Source organism: Armigeres subalbatus, chromosome 3 (assembly GCF_024139115.2).
Source record: "Armigeres subalbatus isolate Guangzhou_Male chromosome 3, GZ_Asu_2, whole genome shotgun sequence".
In the NCBI taxonomy this organism is placed as follows: Eukaryota; Metazoa; Arthropoda; class Insecta; order Diptera; family Culicidae; genus Armigeres; species Armigeres subalbatus.
In genome coordinates, this window is record NC_085141.1 from 39513439 (window position 1) to 39526111 (window position 12673).

The 12673-nt window shown below is 39.2% G+C and overlaps 1 protein-coding gene across 1 annotated transcript in view; it reads right to left on the bottom strand.

The window, feature by feature from the left end:
- Positions 1–2242: 2242 nt before the first annotated feature.
- The window catches only part of LOC134226164 (ATP-binding cassette sub-family A member 2), a 122855-nt gene continuing 112424 nt past the window's right edge, over positions 2243–12673 (bottom strand). The window contains exons 6-7 of the mRNA XM_062706759.1: positions 3831–4510; positions 2243–3759 (exon numbers count right to left, since the gene is read on the bottom strand). Coding sequence (XP_062562743.1) covers positions 3577–3759; positions 3831–4510 — 863 coding nt within the window. The 3' untranslated portion in view covers positions 2243–3576. The remainder of the gene's footprint in view (positions 3760–3830; positions 4511–12673) is intronic.

Sequence of the window (12673 nt, forward strand, 5' to 3'; positions counted from 1 at the left end):
TACAGACTTTTGGTCTTGCATACAGACATCATGCAGATTACAGACATTATACAGACTTTTGATTGATGTTACAGACTTTTACAGACATTTCTTATCTTTGGAGGAAAACCGAAGCAGGAAAAATCATGAAAACCTGAGAATCCCCGATGATGATTCCAGTATAAATTAAAACCTAATGTTGCTTCTGAAAACATTACGTAGGGAATCCTGAGAGAACAACACCAAAGAAAATCGAACCAATTTTTCCGAGGACCCCGGAATTTTTCTGTCGGAATTCTTGAAGTAAGCCTGGAATATGCTTAAATGTATATTCTTTGAAATAATTGTACAATCTTCATAAAGATTTTATAAGTAATTCGAAGGTGAATTTGGACACTTGTATGGAAGCACTTGATTTTACAAGCATCCGCTGACAAAATGCTCTACAGAGTTACCAATGTCACAGACATTGCAGATAGTACAGAAAGGGCTCCTGTCGAAATTATGCAAAGGCCGCCTGTGTCCGATTCGGAGCCGGGAGATGATCTGCTGATCTTCAAAATAGGGAACCTATGTCACGCCGATGTGGTCCCTTTAATTTTCCGGAGGTAAACGAATGTATAGTTGTCCAGTTTTTTCCAGTTTTCTCAAATGATTTCCTCCATGCAGGTTTTGACATCACCAAACGGGACAATGTCGTAAAATGTTGGCCCTGATGTCCGACTTCGGCAAGGAGATCCGCCAGGCACTCCGCAGTGCCCCAGGATCCAAGGGAAGGTCGTGTTCGAGAGCATGTTCGCTAAGATGCTTTGGATCATGTTGTGCTTAGGCTTATCACTCTGGAATGTGGAGATGGCGCTGGCAGAGTCTAAAAGTACGAGGATGGGTTCCCTGGACGGGTAGATGGCGGCGCCGTGGCTCCTTCAGCCGAAAAAATACAGCACATACCTGGGAGGCAGTTCGAGATAGTGAAACCGGTCCCAGTGACCCTATGCCGACTCCACCCATCTGTAAACCTGTGTTCGTAGTTGTGGAAATATCTGTGGCTTAACCACCGACCTTCTAAGAGCCACGAAATTGTCACCCTTGCGGAAATTGCAAACTATTTATATTCGCCGCAGGTCGTAGTGTGTCTATTCCGGCCCCCTTCAGCTAGGAGAGGGATTTTGTATTTTCCAGCAGTGGCTGCAGCGAACGAGCCGGCTAGCGGCAGATGGCCACCAGCGCACGGTGGCAAAAAGGCAGAACGCCAGCCTCGGCACAGGCAGACTGGGTGGTGTTGCGAGTAACAATTCTGAGGTGGCTCGAATGTAGGAATTGTAGGACCTCCTGTTGTTGGTTCGATGAGGATGAGACATAGTCCGAACCACGTTGTTTCTGGTCCGACAATTTACTTAGAGTTTGCGGAAGTGCGAAAGGAACGAGAGTCTCCGATCAATGGAGACTCCGAGAACTTCCACAATCTTTTTGTTGGTGATGAGGTAGTCACCCAACCAGCGAAATGAGGACGTGTCCTCGAACGCATTTGCTGGTTGTCAGAGTCTACCAAGTTCCGGACAAAAGCAAGGAGGTTGCCGGAAAATCCCCATTCTTGCCACTGTTAGAAGTCCTGATGGAGGTCTTGGGAACGTTCTAGATCCGCGTTGTAGGCGTTGTGCAATACATCTTCTTCAGATATGCGAAGTATGTGCCCATGCCGTGTTCCGGGCGGAACGCTTGTTAGCGAAAGCCGAACCTAATATCGACTTCTAATTTACAGCCGCTGTTTACAAACCTTTCCACGGTTTTGAAAACACCTCATGTCAGAGAAATAGACCGGTACATTGTGACATCTCGAGAGGAAATGTTGTTTTTGTGGATGGGTACAACGAGGCTTTTCCGCCATTCGTCCAAAAAGATTCGATCAGACCATGCTTGGTTGATCAACCCCAGAACCAGATTTTGGCGAAGTTGGGAAAGTTTTTGATGATGAAATAACCAACCATATCGAGACCTGATGATTTTCCATTACTCATTGAGAGGGCGAAGGCGGAAAACGCAGAATTGAAATTGGCGTTTTGTGAATCCGGGGGTCTCGAAAGATGGAGAGTGGCCGCTGAATCTCAGCTGGATAATCGCTAACGTAAACTAAATGAATTACAATTATTTTTGTTATACATTCTTAATTATTTCACATTATTTATTAGGTATTTCATGGAACGAAAACTTATTTCGAATTTCAGATGATTGAACCCTTGATATTCGATGATATGAAACAAAAATGTATGGTTTTGAGTAATTTTATATTTCCAGTATATAGCTCTGAAGCCCCATACAGACAAATACAGACATTTTACTGAGATTAACACAGACATTTATAAATTGTATCTGGCATCCCTGTCAGGGATGCCAGATATACAGACATGTCTGTATTTATACAGACTTTTGGTCTTGCATACAGACATCATGCAGATTACAGACATTATACAGACTTTTGATTGATGTTACAGACTTTTACAGACATTTCTTATCTTTGGAGGAAAACCGAAGCAGGAAAAATCATGAAAACCTGAGAATCCCCGATGATGATTCCAGTATAAATTAAAACCTAATGTTGCTTCTGAAAACATTACGTAGGGAATCCTGAGAGAACAACACCAAAGAAAATCGAACCAATTTTTCCGAGGACCCTGGAATTTTCGGTCGGAATTCTTGAAGTAAGCCTGGAATATGCTTAAATGTATATTCTTTGAAATAATTGTACAATCTTCATAAAGATTTTATAAGTAATTCGAAGGTGAATTTGGACACTTGTATGGAAGCACTTGATTTTACAAGCATCCGCTGACAAAATGCTCTACAGAGTTACCAATGTCACAGACATTGCAGATAGTACAGAAAGGGCTCCTGTCGAAATTATGCAAAGGCCGCCTGTGTCCGATTCGGAGCCGGGAGATGATCTGCTGATCTTCAAAATAGGGAACCTATGTCACGCCGATGTGGTCACTGAGTAAGTGAAAGTTAGCGTGATGAGTCGTTTTCGAGATCGAATCGAAGGCCGTAATAGACCAATGCAAACTCTAACTTAACCTCACTTATTTTGACAGTCCACAGAGCTTGTTTACAAGGTGTTAGAAGAAAAATCGATGAAGAGAAAATAAAATTCATATTTTTAGTTTAAAATTGCTGTGATCCGAATATTTTAGTGTTATTCTTTGCATTCAGCATGAAATCAATCGCAATGGACATCTACATGCGAATAAAATGATGAAACAATTTTATCGGAAGCTGCACCGGAGGCTAAGTCCCGGAGAAAAAGCTCTGTGAACTGTCAACCTACATCATCATGCACTGGTCTATGCCAAACATGTTCGACTCGATAGAATTTCGTTCGAATCGAAATGCACAATGCCGCCTCAGATCTGAAGACCCTAAACGTTCAGGGGAACAGGAGGAACATCGCTCGAGGCCGACGATTATGGAGATCTACAATACACGCGGCATAGGTGTAAAGACACTGTAGCCGTAGTTAATCAGAGAGGTAAGCACATTTTCAAAGAACACATAAAATAAGCCAAACTGGAATAAGCGTTAAAGCACTGTTTTAACCACCCTATTCTACACTGCCATTTCGTTCGATACGATTTTAGCGGGCCTAAAATTCAGAAAAATGTCCTCCAACGAGGTTTCGTTGATCAAAAAATTGACGATAAGGCCATTAGATTTTTGCTTCAGGGTATGCATCTCTCCGAACAGCTGCGAAAGGGCCACCTTTTCCGGCACGAGGAATTTAAGCATTCCCTAGAATGAGATTAATTTTAGTTAGTTGTTATTGTTCCTTCAAATTCAAAAAACCCAATCAACACACTTACATCATGTTCTTCCTTCAATTCACATTCAAACCGACGTTTCACTTCATCAATCAATTCGCAACTTTGCTGTATTTCATGGTTTTTAAGTTTGAGTAGTAGGTTGAACCCCTTGCCGTATTTTTCCTTCAATCGTTGAATGAATCCGATGCATCGCAATCGGCCATCTACCATAATTGATAGCCGATTGCACAATTCTTCGCACTCATCCATGCTGTGTGAGGTCAGTATAATCGTCTGGTCCGCCCGCTGCAGTGCCTTTATCCGACTCCACACAAAGTGGCGTGACTTCGGATCGACTCCGGTCGTGGGTTCGTCCAAGAATACAATCGACGGGTTACCCAACATAGCCAGAATGGTGTTCACTTTCCGCTTGGTACCGCCGGAGCACTCGTTGATTCGACTATGGGCATAAGACAGAATATCCAGATCCGTTAACCAGTAGTTAGTAAGTTCGTCAATGTTCTCTAGATTTTTGACAATAGCGCAGTACCGGATCAGCTCATGTGGTGTCATGAAATCAAGTAGGGCATCACCCTGCGGACAGTAACCGTACTGCGAACGGTACTCACTCTCGCTAGATTCTTTTATATCATGTTTGTTCAGATAGATGGACCCTTCCGTGATGGGGGTATTATGGGTGATCATTTGAAATGTACTGGTTTTGCCCGCACCATTCATTCCTGAATAACGAAACATTTGGAATAAAATTGAGAAATGAATGCATTGAATAATTACCTACATAATTAAACCACAAAACATTGAAAAGACAAATAGTTATCGAAGTAAATACAAAAAAGCATGACTTAACTACTACGGGAAGGGAGTCTTAAAGCTCCTAATGTGATAAAAAAAACCCAAAAATCCCCTTTCTCGATTCAATAATTTTGTTACGCTTTAGTGTGATACACATCATAAATAATTGCATACATTACGGCCCTTTCAAATGCTGTATGCAGTCAACCATGCTTATATGAGTGCTGTCCAATGAGAGCTTGAAGTAGCTCGAAGTTTCTCCCTGTCCTGCTCATGTCCATTTGTCGACAAAAAAGAACGAGCAGGACGGGAACAACTTCGAGCTACTTCGAGCTGCTCATTGGACAGCACTATGGTTCAACACACCATTTTCTTCATACCTTTTGAACGCAATGGCCGATCATGATTATATTCAATAGTGATCCACTATACCTTACAGCCATATGATTTGATTACATGCATTGAAAATGCTATGGAAAGTAGAATTAGATGATTTCTAGACCAACATTTGAAAAGGGCGTAACAGCCAAAATTTATTCCTTCTGATTCTTCGTCTACATATAAAGCTTTATATGTGGACGAAGAATCAGAAGCAATTAATTTTGGCTGTTACGCCCTTTCCAAATGTTGGTCTAGATTTTATAGTAGAATTAGTAGAATTAGATGAATTTTATAAAAAACTAAACACGAAAGTGTCCATTATAGGAATATTTTGGGGGGGGGGGGGGTTTGGTCCATAATAGGGAAGAAGAACGTCCCGAAACGAAACATGAAAATCAAATGAAGTGTCGACTATAGGGAAGCAATTTCCTATTATGGACCCCCAGGGGGTCTACTACAGGGTGAATTCAGTCCGACTTTAAAATGTTAATTTCGAAGAATAACGTCGAGTATTTGAGTGTTTTATGTATGTATCGTGAAGAGGATATACAGAGCTGGATATTAGATATCACGCAATACTAATATTTTGAAAATTTCCACTCATTATGCCCGGAAGAGCAAAATTTCGCTACTAGGGGGTCCACTATTGGGCATTTTACCCTATTTGTTTCAACGAAATGCTAAGCACTTTTTTCGGAAAAAGATGTTAGAAAAATCACATCCGACCAATCCATGCATCTCTTAAAGAAACAAAATATATTACATATATATATATTTTTTTATTGGGTATTTTAATCACTGCGACCATTTGTTAGATCTATTGTAATACAGGGGTTAGACAAAAAGGTTGAGATAGGTAGAAATAAGTCGAAATTCAAATCAGCATAACTTTGCGTATAATAATCCGATTTTTATAAAACCAGGACCATCAGAAGCGGACACTCATCTAGTATACTGTCCCCCTGCAAACCCTGAGATCGGTCCTTGGCCATCGGAAATGTTCCGGGTTTTCCGAGGGTATGTTTAAGATGCATTTTTTCCACTGCTTGTCATTTTATGTGACGTTAACTTTCATCATGTTTTATGCTTTCTCCGAAAACTAGAACTAATATGCTGGCCAATGGTGGCTGTAGATCGAGAATCCATCAAAACTACACAGAGATACGGCCATTTCCGTAAAAACGGTACCAGGAACATGAAGAAATGATAACAGATCGGAATAATGCATATATGAGTATCTGGCTTTGCGAGACGATGATTACAGAAACATTTCCAGAATGATAGTTTCCACTGCCATCCTTATAGCAGGTTCCATGGGCCTTCCAGGAGGGGCCGGTTTTGGCACCATATGGAACCATGCATATATGGGTGTCAAAATTCATGTTTTCCCGAGACGATGAACATAGGATCTTTATTAGAGATATATTTTGAGGACTGTAAGACTCTTTGGCCAATTTGTAACAGGTTCCGGAAGTTCTGCGAAAGTGACATTTGTTCAGGGTGTATGGCCAATCCCGTATCGTTTTCACGAAAATGGCCATATCTCTGCGTATACCTAACGGATTTTCGATCTGCAGCCAGCATTTGTTAGCATATTAGTTCTAGTTTCTAAGGAAAGTTTCAAACATGATGGCAGTAAACGTCATATGAAGTGACAAGCAGCAGAAAAAATGCATTTTTAACATACCCTCGGAAAACCCGGAACACCACCGGTGGCCAAGGACCAATCAGAGGTTTCGCATAGGGCCAGTATACTAGAAGAGTTTCCGCGTCCGATGGTCCCAGTTTGATCAAAATCGGATCATTCTACGCAAAGTTATGCTGATTTGAACTTTGACAAATTTTTGCCTATCTCAGCCTTTTTGTCTAACCCCTGTATATGCCCCATTTGATACAGCTTTGTTAACGTGTCATTTTTTTCCCACAAAGCATTTTTTTTCAAATTTGTTGAAATTTGTCTGAAATACCATCAAGTCCAAGACGAATTCCATAGAATTTCAAGCTTCCATTCATGAAATACAAAGCACACGTTATACAACTATATTGAAGATCCATGTAAAATACGGCTGGAATGTTCCTGTTCTGGAGACTGGAATCTTGTAAAAATTATCTAGCGCGGCGTTTTCTCAGTCTACGACGATGACAACGAGATCAAAAATCACGCGACAACTGCAACCAACAGCGCGACTTCCACACCAGGAAGCTTGTATAGAAGTAAACTCGTTCCCTCGCTTTCGCAGTCCATTCCACATGTATTTTGAAAACAATGTAGAAATCAGAATGCATCAAAAAATGACTATACGGGAAGCTATGAAAATTACTATTAAGATCAGATCGTGTCTATTGAGGTGGAGTAAGTTGACTGTTCATAATCTTTATACAGTCGCCCAGGTAAGAATGTTCATAATATTGTATTAAAAATCATATATTCCAATTGAGACCAAAGACAATAACTGTTTCCTAGGCATGATAGAATCATAGCGAACTATCCAAATCTACATCAAATGCAATAGAAAGGAAACATAACATTGAAAATTCGTGGTGATTGCACTACAAGGTGTTTTACATGTTGAGTAATTAGTGTCTGACTCTAAGGTTCTCCCGATGGAATTTCATAGCAAAATGTTTCCATTGTGCTGTAATAATGAAAAAATGGCTGAAGGGTCCACTATTGGTTGAGGGTCCACTATTGGGCACTTTACCCTAGGTACCTCCCAGAGCCAGAATGGAACTTTTAGTAAAAACCATATTTTTAATCCATACTTTGTGTAACAATGCACCGTTTTACTGGAAAACTATGCAATATACAATGCCAAATACGACCACAATGGCAGACTATTACACGTGTAGTGATCAGCTATTATCAGCGTTTCATTTCATTAGAGCTGTGAATAGTTTTGGCCGAAGTTCTGACGAAAGCAATAGGGAGAAATCTCGCTTAACTTTTCAAAAGGACCTAAGTAACATTTTTTTCATGATTTAATTTGAATAGCGCAATCAACAGAAAAACATGAAAGCTTTTGATTGCAGTACTCAAATTAATTCATGAAAAAAATGTTACTTAGGACCTTTTGAAAAGTTAAGCGAGAAATCATCGCTATATAGGGGGAATGACGGCTTTGGCAGGTTTTGTTCTATTATTGTCAGGGGTTTTTTTTATGACTTTTTTTTTTTTTTTAACTAATTTTATTTGCTAATTATCTAATACATGCATTCATCTCTTAGACTAGGTGTTCCGTGTTTTCTTAACACTATCATCCTTATTTGCTATGTTACTTTTTAGTTATTATTAATACATTTCAATTGCCTCTGGCAGTTAGAATTTTTCCTCTGGTTGAATTGAACCATGTAGGAATTACAATGTTTTCAACTTAAACTAAACTTAACCTATTTTATACTAAGGGTACAAGGAGTTAATCGTTGCAATAGAAGATTGCAACGATTTTTGTCTAAAATTGAAATTATTTTGTTGGACATTTGTTGCAATGTCTCAATATTAGAAATTCTATGAAGTTCATTGGTACTATACCACGGAGGCAACTTCAGAATCATTTTCAAAATTTTATTTTGAATCCTCTGGAGTGCCTTCTTTCTGGTATTGCAGCAACTAGTCCATATTGGCACAGCATACAACATGGCAGGTCTAAAATTTGTTTGTAAATCAAAAGTTTGTTCTTAAGACAAAGTTTTGATTTTCTGTTTATAAGTGGATATAGACACCTAATATATTTGTTACATTCGGCTTGAAGGCCTTCAATGTGATTTTTAAAAGTTAATTTTGATCTAGCAGAAGTCCTAAATATTTAGCTTCGCTAGACCAATTAATTGGAACCCCATTCATAGTGACAATATGTCTGCTAGAAGGTTTCAAATAAGAAGCTCTCGGCTTATGTGGGAAAATTATAAGCTGAGTTTTGGAAGCATTAGGGGAAATTTTCCATTTTTGCAAGTAAGTGGAGAAAATATCCAAACTTTTTTGCAATCTACTACAAATGACACGAATGCTTCGCCCTTTGGCTGAAAGGCCCGTGTCATCTGCAAACAAAGATTTTTGACACCCTGGTGGTAAATCAGGTAAGTCAGAAGTAAAAATGTTATACAATATGGGCCCCAGTATGCTGCCTTGGGGGACACCAGTTCTTACAGGTAATCTATCAGATTTAGTATTCTGATAGTTTACCTGCAGTGAGCGATCTGATAAATAATTTTGGATCAGTTTAATGATGTACAGAGGAAAATTAAAATTCATCAATTTTACAATCAAACCTTCATGCCAAACACTGTCAAATGCTTTCTCTATATCAAGAAGAGCAACTCCAGTCGAATATCCTTCAGATTTGTTGAGCCGAATTAAGTTCGTTACTCTTAATAACTGATGAGTGGTTGAATGCCCATGGCGAAAACCAAATTGCTCATCAGCAAAAATAGAATTGTCATTAATATGAACCATCATTCTATTTAAAATAATATTTTCAAACAGTTTGCTTATTGAAGAAAGCAAACTGATTAAGCGATAACTAGAAGCCTCAGCTGGATTTTTGTCCGGCTTCAAAATAGGAACAACTTTGGCGTTTTTCCATTTATCTGGGAAGTATGCCAATTGAAAACATTTGTTAAATAAATTAACTAAAAAGGATAAAGAGCTCTCAGGAAGTTTTTTGATAAGTATGTAGAAAATACCATCATCACCCGGGGCTTTCATATTTTTAAATTTTCTAGTAATAGATCTCACTTCACCCAAATTAGTTCTCTCGAACTGCTGAGCAAGTTTTTGAGCCTTTTCGCCATTTGTTAATAAAATTTTATTTCCCTCTTTAAGCGCTGGAATTGGCTTTTGAGGTTTCTTAAGAATTTTTGTTAATTTCCAAAAGGGTTTCGAACTGGGATCCAACTTCGAGACATTATTCTCAAAGTTGGTATTTCTCAGAATAGCGAAACGTTTTTTAATTTCATTTTGCAAATCTCGCCAAATAACTTTCAACGCGGGATCGCGAGTTCTTTGGTATTGCCTTCTTCTCACATTTTTAAGACGGATCAGTAGCTGAAGATCGTCGTCAATAATAATGGAGTTGAATTTAACTTCACATTTCGGAATTGCAATGCCTCTGGCTTCGACAATTAAATTTGTCAAAGATACGAGAGCATTATCAATATCACTTTTGGTATCGAGAGGAATATCAACATCAAAATTCCTATCGATATACGTTTTATATAAATCCCAATCAGCTCTATGATAATTAAAAGTAGAGCTGATTGGATTATAAATGGCTTCTTGTGAGATTTCAAATGTCACAGGAAGGTGATCAGAGTCAAAGTCAGCATGAGTTACCAATTGGCCACACAGCTGACTTGAATCCGTTAAAACTAAATCAATTATTGTAGAAGGATTTCGACTGGAAGAAAAACAAGTTGGTCCATTGGGATATTGAATAGTATAATATCCCGCAGAACAATCTTCAAATAAAATTTTACCATTGGTATTGCTTTGAGCATTATTCCATGAACGGTGTTTGGCATTGAAGTCACCAATTACGAAGAATTTTGATTTGTTGCGAGTCAGAATTTGAAGATCAGCTTTCAACAAATTCTTTTGCTGCCCATTGCATTGAAAAGGCAAGTAGGCTGCAATGAAGAAAATTGTCCAAAATTTGTTTCAACAGAAACTCCCAAGGTTTCAAAAACTTTGGTTTCAAACGAAGAAAATAATTTATGTTTGATACGTCTATTAATGACAATGGCGACCCCACCACAGGCGCTGTCAAGACGATCATTTCTGTAGATAAAATAATTTGGATCTCTTTTAATGGAGAGTCCTGGTTTTAAATAAGTTTCTGTAATAATGGCAATATGCACATTATGAACTTTTAGGAAGTTGAATAATTCATCTTCCTTACCCTTTAGAGAGCGGGCATTCCAATTTAGAACTTTCACACAATTATTTGGATCCATCCGTCCGATAACAATTTTTTGTGTGTACTTTATACCAACCTGAACAGCTTCAGGAATGGTATTTGCTTTGAACATTGCATCAATCATGTGATGCAATTGTTCAGTTAAAAAATCAAAATCGGAAGCAGTCATGCTACCTGTATCGGCAACATGACCGTTATTTTCCGTTGGGACATGGGTATAAACCTCATTTTGAGAAGAGAAATTTTGTCTACCAGCAGCGATGTTTGCATACGTACAGGTACATTGGAAAAATTGGAATTTACTGAAGTGCTTGCTACCCGTTGACGAGCGGCAAAATTTGTTTGTGAATTGTGGTGGGTATGAATTGCTCGACCGGTAACCGGTTTCGGAATTTGAGCGTTTGAAAAATTTCTACCCGTCGAATCTGTGATCCGATTGGAATTTCCCGTCATCAATTTTGCACGGGAATTCAAAACTTTTTTGCGTGAAGGGCATTCCCAGAAATTGGATTTATGATTGCCCCACAATTTGCACATTTAAATTTATTGGAATCTTCTCTCACAGGACATGCGTCCTTGGCGTGAGAGGTTCCACCACAAATCATGCATTTAGCATCCATGTGACAATGTTTGGTTCCATGACCCCACTTTTGGCACTTACGGCACTGGGTGGGGTTTTGAATTTCCCCAGGCCTGCGGAAATGTTCCCATGTAACACGGACATGAGACATAATACAGGCCTTTTCCAAACTTTTCATATTATTTAGTTCACTTTTGTTAAAATGAACTAAATAAAATTCTTGAGAAATGCCCCTCTGGGAAGTACCGGAGTGGGATTTCTTTTTCATCTTAATTACTTGGACTGGTGAAAATCCAAGTAATTGAGAAATTTGAATTTTAATCTCATCCAGTGATTTATCATCACTGGGGGTGGGGAGACCTTTCAAGACGACTTTGAACAATCGCTCAGTTTTGTCGTCGTATGTGAAGAATTTATGGCGCTTCTCAGTTAAATACTGAAGAAGACGTTTGCGATCGTCAAAGGATCCCGGCAAAACGCGGCAGTCACCCTTCCTAGCAATCTGAAATGAAACCTTGATCCCCTGAAGGTTACTCAAAATCTCATTCCGGAAGCCAGAAAACTCGGCAACAGATACCACAATTGGCGGAATCCTTTGCTTTTTCGCATGAATCGAATCACCTGGGCTAGAGGTATATTCGATTTGCTCAATTTCATCATTAATCAAATCGAACTGATTGCTCAGTTCGATTGGAGAAGAATTATTTCCGATATTAGAGTTAGAAGGAATATCTGAATTCTCCAGCTTCCTTCTATTTTTCCGCGCTTTGGCAGGACGGTCTTGAAACCTTGTTTCTTTGAAGGAAGTGGAGAATTCAGAGACTCCCCTTCCTCTTGTTTTTATTAATGCTCATGGCTGAGCGTGGAGACGTGACCTTCTAAGAGGTTTTTCCCAGAACGGTGTCCTGCAGGATTACCACCGCTTGCCGGAATTTTACTTCCGCAAACGGATCCAACGTAAAACGAAGGCACGGGTCCTTGCAAAGATCGTAACGGGATCAGTGGGTACAAATAGCGCTAAGAAGCACCGTTGAAATTAAAATAGCTTCGGGTAGTATTAAAAACTTCCTTCCGCAAAGAGAGAAAGAACCGCACAGCACGAAAGCACGATGCGGTCTGATTTTTTTTTTATGACTAATTATGCTCAAATTTGGCCTAAACATTCTTTGCATATCGAAGAATATTGTGGCCAAATTTCATAAAATTTGGTCGACAAA